Here is a 17,367-nt window from a genome sequence, read left to right as displayed (position 1 = left end):
AAAGAAGGACTGGGCTAATTATTCCTTCATCATTGCAGAGTGAGTTAGTGATAACCGCTTAACACCTCATCAGCAACATTACATCGCCGGCGGCCATATTGCCCAAGGCAAGCGATGACTTGAGTAAATGGTCTGTGTAAAAATTATCGTCTGTTTTACACCGCTTTCACAAATATTTCTGCAATCTCATGGTCGGGCACACGAGGAATGGGTTTCATATATTGTATCCATTTGAGAAATCGTACCCGTGTTTGTAGAACGGACGCTTTAAACACTAAGCTACCCCTACCGGCCAGCGATACAAATAGTGATAACTTGATCGTATCCCAATCGACACTAGTTCCATATCACTTACGCACTAACGCGCAGACGCATGGCAGTCTGCCTCTCCATACAGGGATACCTAACTCTATAGGAATAGCATTTCATTTACCTGGGAAACAATGAAGCGAAGTGAAGGCAGATGATCCTCTAGGTCATAGTCCTTGAGAATGACGGTTTATTGGAGTACTTATCTACTTACAGTACCCGATCACGTGACATTAGTTCAACTCGAGACGTGTCGAAGAAACAATTACTTACAGCTATTTTGACACGTGCCTCGAACACGTGACAAAACAATGTGATGGATGGCGGAGACGCCCGACCAATACATTGCGTAAACAATATGGGTTATGCAATTTCAAAGACGTTAACTAAGTGGGTCACTGGATGTCCTTCTGTTCAGAAACACTCAGATTAAATTGGATATCATATGCAGATTTCACTCGTCGCTCGAGTGTCTCTTTCGCTCGAAATACAAGATCGGTTGGTTGGTTGCAATATTCCAGATGACATGTGGCAACGAGCCTGATCACCCGATCTCGCTAGTCGCTTCGTACGACAACCATGGGTTACCGAAGACCAATTCCTACCCGGATCTTCATTGGGAAGACACGCATGGCTTACCGAAGACCAATTCTTACCCGGATCTTCGCGGGGGAGACAAGCATGGGTTACCGAAGATCAGTTCTTACCTGGATCTTCGGGAAGACCAGCATGGGGTACACGAAGACCAGTTCTAACCCTGATCTTCTCGGTGGACACAAGAATGGGTTGTTGAAAATCAATTCTGACAAGGATCTCGAAATACTATTTCTGAGGTCGATTTCGTCCATTGCCCACAATACCTTGCTCCTGGGCCGGTAAAGTGCTACCAGAATGCAAATCACCTTTGAAATGAAATAACAACCCAGGTACTCACGTTTCGCCGGCGTTTATTGACCAACCACTTCTCACGAGCCAACTGTTAACTGACCGCTTTTAATATCATATTCAAGTCAGAGTAATTTAACTGCTGACAAATTCCTTATTTACAACCATAGTCCAAATACGTTTACACAGGCATGTTCAGGCTTGAAAGTTTCCTCTAGAGCGTGGATGGAAATTTTCAACATAGCCAACAGCGGCAGAAACCAATAGTCACTCACGTCTTTCTACTTCTATACTACAGTTGTTCTGCCTCTAAAAATACGTATGTGGGGGTTATCAAAGCGCCCCATTAATGTTATTACGTGTGTGTGTGCGTGCGTGTGTGTGCGTGCGTGTGTGTGCGTGTGTGTGTGCGTGCGTGTGTGTGCGTGTGTGTGTGTGCGTGTGTGTGTGTGTGTGTGTGTGAGAGAGAGAGAGAGAGAGAGTGCTACTGCTGACAAAAAGTAAGGGAACGACGTATTTTGTGTCCGTCGGCGTTAGTAGCTGTTGTCCCCTGCCGTATTTTGCTGCTTCAGGTATTCCGGTCAGTAACTGGCGATGAATACCCCTTCAGTCCACCTAGTCCTGTGCCACCGTGGAGAATCAGGGACAGAATGTATTGTCCGTATTGACAACCTACCAGCATGGGGTGTGATGGGGTGTAATGGGGTGTAATGGGGTGTGCGGGTGGGTGTATGGGTGATGTTTATTGATGTTATCTAACCAGGGTCACAGGTCTTGCGCTTAATGCTATAAGTCATCGCTGCTGGTCAAACGGGTTTGAACTCAGCATCAGTTGATCCCGGTATGTCTCGGCGATTCAGTCAGACCAAGTTCAACTGGCTTACAATATCGCGCGAAATCAGCCTACTTAACTCTGTACAGAGTTAGATAGTTCTCTGGCAGTACGTCATATACTGTATACCGGTAAATCGCAATACGCTTTTCATACCATACGTATTGCAATATTTTTTACTGAGCATCGGTATATTGGGTGATGAACATACATGCCACCCTAGTTATTATGCCGCTGTGGTTACCATGGTACCCTAATTATTATCGACTACGTAACTTGTACTCACGACAGTCGCAGCGCTACTAATGCTTTGTGCCATGGGGCACGGGTGATTATGCAATCCAGTGTATTATGACAACTTGGTTATAATGCCACCCTCAACATTATGCCACTGTAACATATGACTGGTCAATTTACCTGGAGGGGGTTGGGGGAGCTAATTAAACAAAGAAATGTCACCGACTTTAGATAATGAGCTTAGATAACGTTTCGGTAGCGCACCAGTGACTGATGACCGTCATATTAGCGTCACAACGTAAACATTTAAATCTCGGATGTCCGAAGTAGTCACAAAACTTAAACAAAACAAGTTACCGTACCTGCGTAGTTGCCCGTACTGCCTTAATTTCTTTTTATAATTCCGAACCTTCATGAGCAGGTCTTCAGGCTGTAAAAGCATGGGCCAAGATGCCTACGTCACTCAAATGCCTTGCTACTACCTCCGTTCACGGAACCTGTCGATATTACCCGAAAGGATGAAAAAGGTGAAAAGTTCAGATACTATGCTATACACAGAAGAGCTTTCGTATCTCGGGTATGAATGGTTGAGGACATGGTTTAGTAGACACTGTAAATAGTGTTTCATGACAGTTGATACAAGTTGGTGATGGACTTTTGTCCGAATAACCCAGGCCGGACCTTACACACTTAAAAGAGATCTTGAAGTGTCCATTCAAGCGGAAGACACAATTTATTCATTGTGATCTTCTTTGTTAATTTAATACTAATAAATTTTAAATATATTACCGAATTCCTTTTTCACTTTTGCGAAATCACCCAAACAACTAAACGTTTAATTAAATTTCCACAATCGGATGAATGATTTTGGAGTAAAATCGGAAACCACCTGTTTCATTCAGATGTTATTGTCGTTGAAGACACCGTGGGTCTCATTGGAAAAGGCTTTCAATCCTTAACAGAATCAACCACCAATCTGCTTACATGCGACGACTCACGAACGCTACACTGAAATTAACTGAAATTTTAACCGGACAATTAAATATATCGCTTATAATTCATTTCAGTATTACTTAAGTGTCTTTAGTTTAAGACTCCGTTACACCTATGTAATGTAGGCCACAACCTTCGAGGTCACACTGTGTACACTGTTTCACTATCAGGCAACCCAAGGGTCTGTACACATTCCCGGGAAAAGTGTGTCCCTAACATGTATCAGACTCGATGAAAGACAGTGGTCCCTTTTACCTCGAACCCGTGAAGATCTGGGTTAGATTTGATCTTCAGCAACCAATGCTTGTCGTATGTAGTGACTAACGGGATCGGTTGGTCAGGCTCGCTGACTTGGTTGACACATGTCATCCTTTTCCATTTGCGTAGATCGATGTACATGCTGTTAATCACTGGATTTTCTGGTTTACAGGCTGCCGCCATATAGCTGGAATATTGCTGAGTGCGGTGTAAAACTAAACTCATTCATTCACTCACTCAAACCTCAATAAAATGGGGTAGACAACCAGAAATACCTGTACACAGACAGGTTTCAGGCTTCAAGTGTTCCGTTAGAGTGTGGATGGAAATTTTCAACACAGCGGACTGCGGTAGAAAGCAATAGTCACGCACGTCTTTTCCTTCTACTGGAGCTGTTCTACCTTTTAAAACTACATATCTGGGTGTTTTCAAAGCGTTTCATTAAGGCTTTTAAGTGTGTTAGCTTTGTGCATGCTGCGGACATGAAGTAAAGGAACACAATGTATATTGTGTTGAGGAACACAATGTATATTGTGTTGTCCCTTGGCGTTAGTTCCCAAGCTCCCCCGTCATGTTTGCAGCTTGAGGTATTCCGGTCAGTGACTGGTCATTTATTACCCATTCAGTCCTCTCTGGTCCAGTGCCACCGTGAAGAATCAGCCCTTATAGACAAACCTGTCATCGTGCGTTTGGGGTGTATTAGCAAACCAGGGCCACAGCTCATGTGCTTAATGCTCAGGGTCATTACGTCTGTTGAAGCGGATTTGAACTTTGCATCAATTGATCCCGTTATGGTTGAACGAGTCGGCCAGACCTGTCTCAGGTGGCTCACAATATCGCGTTCAAGGCCGGCCTCACCTACCTGTGTGGACTAGTGTTTAGTCGCTGAATATAAATGTATAATTTTGACAGCAACAAACTACATCATATGAATTGAAATGGAGCCCCAGGGAGACCAGCGATTCAGATCCTGAACCTGAGGAAATCTAGACTTGCTTTATTGAAGGCTTTAGCATTGCAGAGAGGGCAGCAGGGAAAATAATGTGGTTTAGGGACTGTAAGACAGAGTACTACCGTGCATTAAGTTTGTCGAGAACAGTTTTGAAATCATCGTAGTAACGTTAGGGGGTCTAGAACTGTACGGTATTATCGGTATACCGGTATATCGCCATAAGAATTTCAAACGATACGTATTCCAATATTTTTTTCTGAGAATGGGAATATTGGGTGAAGAACATACATGAAGTGGTATAAATTAAGATCTACACATACTTTCTTTTACATCAAACGTTTTCCTTCGTTATTCAATCACATTCAATGACTCAATTCAAAGGGTATACGTATATTACACAACGCAACCTAATTTTACAATATGTTTAGGGACTTATGATCTAGAAAACAGCATTAACATGCACAATTAGTGTCGCTCACTGTCAGACACTTAAGTTCCCAGTACAAGTATATCACGATAGGTATCGTAAAACGGGCACATGAATCGGAATCGCAATACATTGTAATGCAACTTATTTGCCAATACACTGCCCTATTAGATAGCCCATACTTTATCTGGTTCCTGGCTGCATCATTTCGAATGTATGCATACAAATATTGCACACTACACTTACTCCACAGCTTACAGAGGGTATTTCTGCTCATTCATCTGAAAACCTTATTGACGTACATACGCGGTACTTAAATATCGCTTCAATCTAGTGTAACTTAAGTGTCATTATTACCTTGAGACTCCCTTACCAACTGTGTAATGTAGGCCACGTGACGGGATCGGGTGGTCAGATTCGCTGACTTGCTTGACACATGTCATCGTGTCCCAATTGCGTAGATCGAAGCTCATGCTGTTAATCACCGGATTGTCTGATCCAGAATGGATTTTTATAGCTAGAATATTGTGCGGCGTAAAAAGTAAACTCACTCGCTCTCTCTTACCTCGAAAAGATAGGGTTGAGGTTTCAGAGAACCACGATATCGGATTAAATACGTTTTCTGAGAGCTAAACAAATGAAGTTGTTACAAAACCATGTTTAAGGCAGCTTAATTGTGTATGGTGTGATTGGTGGTGTGATTCAACGTATTGTGCGGATATTAGTTAATTGGATTGGGTTGGCGGTGAGGGAAAGGGACCGCATCATCAACCATGATCGATTCTGTAAGGAGAAGTAATATAAAGAGAACAAAAACCGCAGATATTCAATATAAACTATTTATCCAAAATAAAAAAATAAAATAAAATAAAATAAAATAAAATAAAATAAAATAAAATAAAATAAAATAATGGTTTAAAAAAAATCACTCATTAAAACCAGACAGGCAAGTGGGTACATGGTGATAGGTGTCACTAACTTTGAGTTTTAAGCCTGATGGAATTTATTTCGGCAGAAAATGGACCTTAGTTCTTTCCATGTAATACTATCGTCATGTATATTAATGTAAGCTGTTCAACTGAAATTCGCGATTCTAGTTTGTAAGTGCTTTCAAATCATAAATATTATCCAGGGGTATACAATCACAATAACCTGTATCTGAATTCAAATGCTGGCACTACGCCTTGGGTTCCACAGTTAACTTGCCAAGGTCTAACATGATTGTACCAGGCTCTGATGCGAATATATATTCATCTGTCCTAAATTATCAACATTATTATTTTGTAAGACGCCATTTGTCGTCACTACGCCACGGTCGTAACTATTACCTTACATATAATTGTATTACTGTTGCAGTTATCATCTCAACCATTGCAAATATGTTGCATTAGCTGCATTGTCTCTAATAATCACCAATGAAGAATCTGAATATGGAGGACTGTTTAAAAGAGTCGAAGGATTGAGTAAAACATCTAGCCCTTCATTTAGCCATCACGAATCTTTCACCGTCTCCTTTTCCTCTTTTTTCTCCCACTTCTTAGTCTTTATGGCCACAACACATGCCATAAGGGTAAACACAAACGAGACACCGCGTGCTCCTAAAACGAGGCTATGGAGTTTGACCCGGAAGTCGGCCATATCGTACAGTACGCATGCGCCCCTTTCTCCGCAGGCCGAGTCCCATATGAGGCAGCTTGAATCAATGATCCGGCCGAATACTAAAGGAGACAACAGCCATCCTGTAAAATAATTTTATAAAGTCAGTAATAACAACAATGAGTAAGATGATGTAAATAATAATATAAATGCACATTGTCAACTAAAAGCCACTGTGTTCTGTAATCTCATTGATTCACGGAAACTGTCAGACTTTTCGCTGCGTATTGACAGGTAGAAACTTCGTAAACAATTGTTTTGTTGTGTCATCAACAGTGGAGACGTCATTCAAATCATATTGGGACGCAAAGTTAGAATGACGTCACAAATGAGCAGCCCCAAGATGCTACCATGGGAACGAGCTGAAACGGCCAGCTGATGACACTTCACTGCACCAGTACTCGATGTAACCGAGTGCAGACAGTAAAATCCTTTGGTTTACTTTTTTGTTTGCAATGTCGATAAACATCATGTGTTGGCCAATTTCAGGGTGTTATTGAGTATTTGAAGCACGGGAATACAGTCGGTTCCAAATGTATTCACGTGCTTCAAATACTCAAAAACACCCTGAAATTGGCCAGCACATGATGTTTATCTCGTAATTAGCACTATTGTGAAATGTAAAGGTACTAACTATTACCCACATCTATCATTACACTGATCCGTGTTGCAAGTGATCTTAAGCAACCCTAGGCGGTTATGGTATGAGTGTCCTTGTACCAAGCAATTTTAGGTTTAAGGTTATTGTGCCCCCATAGTTAGAGGTAAATAGGACTATTTTGTACAGGATCGCTTACTTGGTTGATGACTGATTTTCATTATGTTCATCACCGGGTTGTCAGTTCTAAACTCAATGAACTAACGAACACCCTTATTCAGGTGGGATACTGCTGAATGTCACCAAAAAACAAACGATAATCCGAAACGAACAAACCAACAAATTATAGTGGGATCCTTGGACAGAATACATCTCCAGTATCTCGGCAAACCCCAAAAGGGAATTGGGTGACCAGGGCCAGGATTTTCGAATCCCTGTTAGCGCTAAGGTGGTCGTACGTTAATGTTAATATTTTAGCCCTAAGAGTGCTTCGAAAATCTAGAACCAGGTCCCAATTTTCCAAAACAAAATCAAGTCTGAGTATTGATGTAATTGAGTTTTTACTCAAATTTGATAAAACACAGTAAAATGCATTTCCCAGAATAAACTGACATCGATATTAAACTCAAACATAGTAGACAATTTGTGTCTGGATGATAGATTACTTAAGTCGTTGAGGCATTTTTAAAATTACAGTTGAGTTAAAAAATCACCTGTTTCAAATTGTGATACTCAGCATAAAATTTGAGAAAAAAAATTAAGTTTGTTTCGAGGAATTGGGACAAAGGTTTGTACCTCATGGCACCCAGACAGCGTGGTACACAGCTCATCTTGACAGCAATCGTTTTGTCCGTGACATATTCCGATTGTCGATTGATTGCTGAAAGCTTGCTGATTTGGTCGTAAAACAGCATCGAGTCCTTCACTTATTAATGCTTACTGCACATCTAATTTCTCTCAGCATTCGCAATACAAACTTCTTCAACGGACATAATCCCCATGCTCTGTATGACTTTTTAGGGTCTTTTTCAACAGCGCCACAAATGCGCGTACGACCCCCTAATCTTTATGTTAGGACGGGACAGGTGCCTGCGGTCAGATTACAGAGAGGTAAGATTGCAAGGTTTCACATCCTTTATTACTGCCATTTGTGATGGCATTGTCTTGTAAATGGAGCAGTTAACATCCTCGGCAATTGTTGCTCTTCATAAAAAAAACTGAACCAGCAGGCACCAACGTATTGCCAATACCTCCATAGCGTCATTGTCAGTGAATTTAAGGTCTACTTACCAAACAATGACGCCAGAACAGTCATCGCGCCGACAGACAGCGGCTTCTCATCCTCCGTCACGCATCTGTTGAGGATGTATCATTAAGAATCGAACCAGATAAACTTGTGACTGATATAAACAACGTTTCTCGCCGTTACATCCTTTAAATACCGTTACGCCTGATCAGTCCCGTTAATGCATACGGTATCAGTTTTCATTGCTCGAAGATGATTGGTCGTTTAGTTTTTGTGCTCCGTCGCGGACAGTGATATTCCAGCTATGGGGTGTGACTAAACAAGTGATTTATGTATTGTGAGCAACGATCTTCATCATCGGTGCACGATAAACTACAATAATCCAAGCAAAGAACAGTCAATGATGTCAAAGCGTAGTTTCAAGTCTGAAGGAGTTAATTATGTATTATGGGCGATCCTTTTTGTACCGAAGGGCGATAGCTCTAATTTTGAAATGATATAAACGACTGTCCAACTTCTCGCTTCCGGTCTGATTTATGACTCATTGCGTGTTGCATAAAACTGCGACATGTAAAGACAGAGCGCAGTTCATACGTTGCTGTGTGCACCTTCATTAAGAAGGCGAAATACCTTTAACTTACAAACAGCGAAATGCCTTTAACTTACAAACGTTTTCCAGTATTTGTTAGCTTAGAACACCATCAACGTCGTGAAACATTGATACACTGCTCCGGCACTTCCTGCGTCAGAATACAAGGTATTGTCTCTTTCAGTATTCCAGCAATCAAATAATGCTAACTGACTTTGTTTTTTTCTCTTTTTATGTTATTTCCAACGACAGGACTTAAACTATTGCAGCTTTCAAATCTAAGAAATTGTTCTTATACTATCACTGACGCCCACGTGGTACTATACGCTTATATATATATAAAGCACACAGACACCCTTTGGCAGGCCTTATATATAAAATATAATTTTATTGCAAATCCTTGGGTTAATGAATACTTGAAAAGTAACGGAAATTACTTAAGCCATGGTTATAAATGTAACATTTTGATCAACAGTTCCTCATAAATCTGATTTAATATTTTTTTGTCTGGCAATACATTTTTTACTATATGCTTAATAAAAATGGAACTTACAAGTCTAATTTTCAGCAGTTACAGGGTTGCATAGACACTAGAACGTCTCACATTCCCTGAACCACATGAACCACATGATTTCTCCTCCCTGTAATACTAAAGCCCTACATACAGCCTGTCTACATTAGAATCTCCCTTCCTTATTACTATATACATAAAATTATACACAATTATAGACATTGAGGGACTAAGTCTCTCTCTCTCTCTCTCTCTCTCTCCATACACACACACACACGTCTTTAAGAGAAATATACATAAGTATTCTATCCTTATTAAGATGTGTCGATCAGTCAGTGCACACGGTCAGTATATTTTTAATTTTTTCAAATTCTTACAAAATTCCTATATTTAATTATGGTACTCAACAGCATTCATTGACAACTGTAACATTAAGTCTATATATTAGTATTTAATATGACTGTGTCGAATTTAACGCCATAATTATTCCATGTATATACATATTTGTTTACATTTAATATCATGACTGCTAAAAGGAAATGAATATGTAATGCTGTATTTAAGTAAACATGAACAAAGGTATCAAGAAAAATATAATATCGTGCAATCCCTATATGTAAGAATGACATGAGAATGAAAACTAGGTCTAAGAACTATATATCAACTTTGTCATGACTATCATAACTTACGTATAAATGTAAATGATATTAGGACTGCTATAACTTATAATTATCTGATCATTGTAAAGGCAAACTTCATGTAGACACTGCTGTCAGTAAAATGTAAATGATATCAGGACTGTTATAACTTATAATTATCTGATCATTGTAAAGGCAAACTGCATGTAGACACTGCTGTCAGTAAAATGTAAATGATATCAGGACTGTTATAACTTATAATTATCTGATCATTGTAAAGGCAAACTTCATGTAGACACTGCAGTCAGTAAAATGTAAATGATATCAGGACTGTTATAACTTATAATTATCTGATCATTGTAAAGGCAAACTGCATGTAGACACTGCAGTCAGTAAAATGTAAATGATATCAGGACTGTTATAACTTATAATTATCTGATCATTGTAAAGGCAAACTGCATGTAGATACTATAGTCAGTAAAATGTAAATGATATGATTACAGCACTGTCATTAAAATCATGATATCAGAGATGTAGTATGAATATTTTGGTTTTAATGTATGTAATTTACATTGTAATTTAGTATGTAAATACAAGTATGAAACGTATGTGAAAGTTCCGCTGTGTCTGCAAAATAACTTTGTCTTCTAATAATAAAATTTAGAAATGCCATTTCAATATCTATCTTTTGTTCATCATACCGAAAATATAATCAGTATACAAACGTGCAAAAGATATATCATTCATCCATACAAGACTATAAGGCCCTTAGAGACACCAAATGGTATTTCAGTGATTTCCACTTTTTTCAAATCAATATTTTGAACATTGCCTTTAGATACTAGTATGTAAGTAATGACTAAAATAATTCGTGCGTGGCTGTTTATTTGGGATAATGTTTCTCACCTCCCTATATACCTGTTAAATACATTGTACTTGTGAAGCTGTCAAAACTTACATTATTTCACAGCAGAATTACATCTAATCTAATCCGCGATAATACTCGGGAGATTTGAATATTTATTCCATGTAACCAAGTTAATGTTCCAACATGCACGGCAACAATTACATTGACGATTTCAAAACGTCAACAAATATATAATATATATGTGTTTTGTTTTTTATATACTAGTATATTGTTTACTCTGTGTCATGTATATGACTCATGAGAATAAACTTTGACTTGATTTGACAAAACGACAATGCGCGCCCTGAAATGAACGATCAGCTTTGAACGTCTATTGATTCACTATTAAAATATATGCAATAATCAGTGATGTATTTCTTGGAACTGCGGAACAAGTATATCAGGACATAACACGGAATATATCATCGTTTAGGGAGAACAGGCATCCTGTACATACACGCGCGTGAATGTTTCCGACAAGGGTTAAGGCTATACACGCCAACTGTCTCTGAGTGTAATAGCGACACGGGCTGTTCGCTTCGCGCATACGACTTGCGCAGTCAGTTTAAGGTTGAACTGTCCGGGTCAGCGCACCCTGCGGATTAATGAAAGGAAGATAAATTGAAAAAAGATCGCCATATGAAGGTCATAGCTCACCTGATCTCAGATAATATCTTGGGCATGATAGCTATTGTTGACAACAGGAAGGACAGACCGACAGCTATGAAGTAGGGGTAGGCTAAAGGACAGTCGTATTCACACGACCCTGGCGTTGCCTCACCCCCGGGGATGCACGTACAATTCATGTATGTCTACACAACAAAACAACATACCGTACAGATGAATATGATACCAGATAGACTTGGTAAACATCGTGAGTTATTAGATGCAGCCCTGACTGTTAAACAATGCAAAACAGTTCGATGTCCACAAAATGGTAAAACATAATCCTACTCGTTTGTTATATATATAGTTTAGGAATTCAGATGTATTTGTGTACCCCTTTTTCGTGGATGCTGCATCCGGCATGGCAAGGGGAGTAGTAATTTCGGCCGTCCGACCCACAGATAGGGAAATATTGCAGGTCATTGCATGGACATCCGGGTGGACCAGTGGTTGCTGCTGATCTGAGCAATAAAACAAAAACCTTACTTTACATAATAACGTCGGTTCTTTATCGCAAATGACGTAACGACCAAGATGGTTGAAAATGTCCATGATTGAAGGAGATATAATGACTAACATCTTTTTGAAATATGTTCCAAAGGATTGAACATTGGCACAACCACAAAGAAGTCATATGTTCGTTCACTATATTCCAAAAAGTAACAAATAACTGCCCAAATCCGATAGCCAGCGCGTATGCATATTGTAATCCCAGCTTCGTGAGAAGTTGGGCTGTGACGTCATAGATGCGAGACGACGGCCATGTTCCTGTGTTCACAGTGTTTATGCTTATGGTTTTGCTATTAATATTGTCTTTTGATAAATGTCTTCTTCACGTTACTAATTTTGATGTGCATTATAAGTGATTCAATTATAACACTTTACTGTATATTTACTCTATGATATAAGTAATAGAAATATTTGATCTATTTCTTTTTGTGTCTGACTCAGAAATAAGTTTTGAAAACTTTATGATGACGGAAAAGTTTTGACATACTTACCCTGGCGTGTTGACAATTTCTGGTTGTTCACATCCAAATACAAAGCCAAGACCGAAAAATACCACGACTCCGAAATACAAAAAGCAGGTAAATTTGATGGCAGTCATTGGTCCCATCTTGAATCTCTTTGTTAACCAGCCTCCAATAAATGTCCCAACGGAGGCTGTTGATAGGGTGAGCCCAGCTTTAAAATATAAAGAAGATCTCCTTAAAGTATTTGACAGCCACTGACAGAAACAAAAACCAAAAAACAAAAACAAAAGCAACCCCCCCAACCCCCCCCCCCCAAAAAAAAAACAAACAAACAAAACAACAACAAAAAACAAAACAAAAACGAAACACCCCCCGCTCCCACCCCCAAAAACAAAACAACAACAAAAACCCACCCAAAAGTACCAAAACCAAAAATAACAAAAAAACCCAAACAAACAAAAGAAAACGAACAAAACACCGCCCCCCCCCCAATAAAAAAATTTATAAAAAATTAATGAATAAATAAAAAAAAAACCAAAACAAAACAAAAACAAACAAAAATATCCCCCCAAAAACAAACAAACAAACAAACAAAACGAAAAACAAAACATAACAAATAAAAAAAAAAACAACCAGAGCGAGTACCCAGACGGTTCGTTATTGGAAGTGGATCACCCTTTAAGAGTTTCAGCTAGGTATGAATGTACATGCGCTTTGTCTTCACCTTCAGTTGTTTTACGCCCAGACTCATAATAGAATCACAGAAAACCCGAAGCATTTGGTCATCTAAAGTGTGTAAAAAATAAACAATTTTAGGAATTTTAATTTAAAGAAAGACTTACCCAGAATAAGATTTGCTTTCCATGCTTCAAGGCCGAACTGGTTCTCGATGTATTTTGGCAGGAAGGAGTGCAGCCCTCCAACACCGAAGATGAGACTCATTGTTGCGAAAAGCAGCAGCACATATATGGGATTGGTCATGATGTTTCTTAGTATGCGGCAATAATCTGGAAGAATTGTCAGGGAGTTGGTGTTACAGGATCAATTTTCACGAACTCCTGCCGACGACGTCTTTTCATGCCGTAGGTTACACGGGTGTGACATTCCTCTGATAACTAATTATGACGTGCATAACTACGCAAGTTTAGTGCAAAAATGTAACCGACGGACCATTGCTCGAATAAGATGCTCTGTGTAATAGTTGCACGTGCATTCCGTTCCCGGGCACCCCGCGTTAAACTCATATGACGTCTACAATAATTTAAACAACATGGGTGTTTGGCTGTACTCAATACAAACTTACAATAATATCATTATATACCACTTCAAACAAAATATTTTTCAACTTTGTATAAACGTATTTTGGCTTCTGATTTTTTCACAAAACTTGAATTGTCTTAACTTGCACATTGAGCTCACAGTGGATTCCTAAACATACGTAAATGTGTCTCAGTCCAAACAGAATTCTACAGTTCAATAAATCTGTTTTGGGTCGATGTTCAGCTGGTGTGAAGATGACCGACAGTACCGTCAATACCTTGTAACTTTACAAAATTAATCTTTGCATTTAAATGTTCGCAATGTCTTATGAAGAGTGATATATAGATATGAAACAGCTGGTTACTTTTAATTTCTTTTAGGAGTCTATTTGTGCCTCCATTAACGACTTCTGTCTTCTTTGGTACTGGTTCTTCCGGTGCGGGAGCTCCTCTGAGTCTGCGCGGGAAGAGGAACACTGGGAAGGCAGACAAGATGGCGGCCGATCCGAACACGATGTACCCCAACCACCAGGCTCCCACCCACTTAGGATGGCGGGGATGTAGATCAGTTGCTGATGTGAGTGAAGGAATGAGTAAACCAGTGAGAGTGAAAGGAAGCTAAGAAAATAATCGATACCAAGAATGTCTTTCTGAAGATACCAGTTTTGAAATATTCACTTTGAAAATAATGAACATTCCTCAGGTAACGCAGATTTTACCTATGGTCATATATACCTGCTTTGTGTATCAGAAATGTTTATTTCAGTGCTGCTACTTATATAAACTGCATATGTTTTTTCACCGCTACCTATGTAAACCAGACTATTTTAAGAACGTAACCGTATTAATTACGTAACCGCGACACGACAAATCTTACCTTCCAGTGTTACGTATATTCTTGTAAACAGACCGCCAAGAGAATACGCGATCGCAGGTCCCAGGATGGCGATGGTGATGATAATTCCTAAACAAACAAATGTGTGATGAAGGCAGACAAAACAAATGCGAACAAATAGATGTACATACTAGTTGGTGTCGTATCAAGTTCGAACGTATTTTTTGTGTCCGTTTTGTGGCAATCTAGTGAACTGTATAGAGGACAGTCGAGTGTTGGTCTAACGCAGTATTGGATGTCTGTTTTCAGTCGCACTCAACAATATTCCAGTCAAGTGGTCAGTAGGTAAAGATCGTGACTGGATTAGAAAGTCCATTGATCAAAAATCAATTCTATATGATTGGAGTTCATGAATGAAAATATTATATGTTCCAATGAAGGATTATTAGATAATAGCAACAAATATTACAAGATGCACGTGAGAGAAGAAAACCCAAAGGGAAACATGTTTCTCATAAACTAAAGTTTGTAACAGTCTAACCCTGTATTCAGATTTATCAACTGAATGTGAATTTACCGAGATAGTAGCCCGTTTTGGTTTTGACAACATTATCGTCGATGAAGGTAACCAGGAAAGGATGCCTTGGTGCCTTGGAGATCCCTTGGATGATCATCCCCATGGCAATAATGGCTACAGCTGCCGTAGCATGATCTCGGGGCTTGGGGCTTCCGTCTTCATTTGAATCACACGGATCTATCTCTGATTGGCTAACGTTTAAACACAACTGACCAACAAAGTTGTTTCTCACAACAGTATTATTCTCTGATTGGCTGTCACGACTGTTTTGCTCCACCCCATACAGAAAATGAGGCAAACTACAAATGATACCGGAAATGCCAAACAGAACAGTGGACAAAGCCAAAAAACGAGGAATGTGTATCCGATGAGCAAAATAGCTGATAATAATGCCAACGGTGATATATCCAATGTCATTACTCGCCATCAGCAATCCAGTTTCGGAACTGCTCAGCCCGAATTGTTTCTCCAGCGTGGTGACCTGTGAGTTGACATAGGTATTCAACGTGGACGTCAATAAGACACACACAGACATGGTTCCAGTGAAAAAGTTTATGGTTGAAAATCGTTCCTGACACGTTGGGCTCGTTCCGCCATTGGCATACAACGCCATTTCCGCTTGTCCGAAATCATGGACGTCATTTCCGGTTTTAGCGTCTCTGTCTTTTCCTACCAGTTTCTCCTTTGAGGGGTCTTTTTGTTCCATATTAAATGTTGTCAGTTTTATGCCCTATGGAGTAAGCTACCACAGGTATTGGAGACTCAGTATCCTCTGGTGTTGACGTTTATATTGACATATCTGCCTGAAATTGAAACAGTTGAATCAACCTATCTCTAATGTAATGGCTTTTGAATTGGCTATATAGAAACATTCTTTAATCAATACCTGTTTTATCAGTGTCGTAATGGAATAATTTCTTAGTGTTCTGTTCTTTGTCTCCAATTTTGTTTATTGTTTTGAATACCGTATATGATCATAAAATTCAAACTTTGGTCCTTTGGTACCTTTTAAGATAATATAAAATATAACGATATAAAGTCAATAACGAATTGCTTGATTGTAAAGTTAGTGCTATGACGTTTTTAAATAATGATTTAATTAGCATATATGGTCTTAAAATAGAACTCATTCTGGACTCAAATGTTTATGACCCGAGACTTCTTCTCACAATATGGCTGAAATAATGCCGATATGACTTAAAGCCCAACTCAACACAATTTAGGATTATAGAGTGATAACATTACGCTTGTCCTGTTTTTAGTATAGCATCGGAGTTGAAAGTTAAACATACGACAGGGCATGAGCTTATCTTAACTGAATATAGATATAACGTAACAACGACAGAAAGTGTGGTAAAGAAACTCACCCGCGGAAAGGCCTAAGTTCTGTTGTGATGCGCTACGTGTAGGTGTCTGTGATGTTGCATGACACCATGGTTAAGATAATGTCATGTACCTTGAGATAGTCATGTTCCTCAATTTGGCACGGCATACTGAGGAAACGTTCCAGTCCGTTCCTGTTGTGAGCCATATGGACTTGTCTCGCAAAAACAGCGAAGTCATGCGGTGTTGATACCTTAGTCCTGTTGTGATGCGCTACGTGTCTGTGTCTGTGACGTTGCATGACATCAGTAAGATAATGTAATGTACCTTGGGATAGTCATGTTCCTCAATTTGGCAAGGCACATATCGAGGGAACGTTCCAGTCCGTTCCTGGTGTGAGCGATATGGACTTGTCACACCAGGACTTGTGACAATAGCAGAGTCATTTGGTGCTACCAAGTGTCAGTAATGCACAAAAGAAATGGGACGTAATGTGATCCGCGCAATAATACAGTATTATACGTAATGAAAAACAATGACGAAATCCGAGGCGCAGTTTCGCGCTAAGGTACCCAGAAGCTCAAATTGTTGTGAATGTTTCTTTCCTGTTGAGAATATATGCGTTTTTTTATGCGTTTTATTGAATGTTGTGAGTTTTATTGGATCGTGTATCAAAACCCAGAACACGATGAATC

The 17,367-nt window shown here is 39.4% G+C and overlaps 1 protein-coding gene across 1 annotated transcript; it reads right to left on the bottom strand.

Annotated features, from left to right (window-relative positions):
* Positions 1-6,384: 6,384 nt before the first annotated feature.
* LOC137278894 (solute carrier organic anion transporter family member 2A1-like) lies at positions 6,385-16,055 on the bottom strand. The gene is made up of 9 exons (XM_067811393.1): positions 15,350-16,055; positions 14,815-14,901; positions 14,303-14,509; positions 13,521-13,685; positions 12,706-12,889; positions 12,039-12,165; positions 11,696-11,850; positions 8,438-8,502; positions 6,385-6,632 (listed from the first exon to the last, which is right to left on the bottom strand). Exons 1-9 carry the CDS (start codon positions 16,053-16,055, stop codon positions 6,385-6,387), a joined length of 1,944 nt encoding a protein of 647 aa, XP_067667494.1.
* Positions 16,056-17,367: the final 1,312 nt, after the last annotated feature.

The sequence above is a fragment of the Haliotis asinina genome, chromosome 3 (genome assembly GCF_037392515.1).
Source record: "Haliotis asinina isolate JCU_RB_2024 chromosome 3, JCU_Hal_asi_v2, whole genome shotgun sequence".
Taxonomy (NCBI): Eukaryota; Metazoa; Mollusca; class Gastropoda; order Lepetellida; family Haliotidae; genus Haliotis; species Haliotis asinina.
This window is presented reverse-complemented; position numbering and strand designations above follow the sequence as displayed.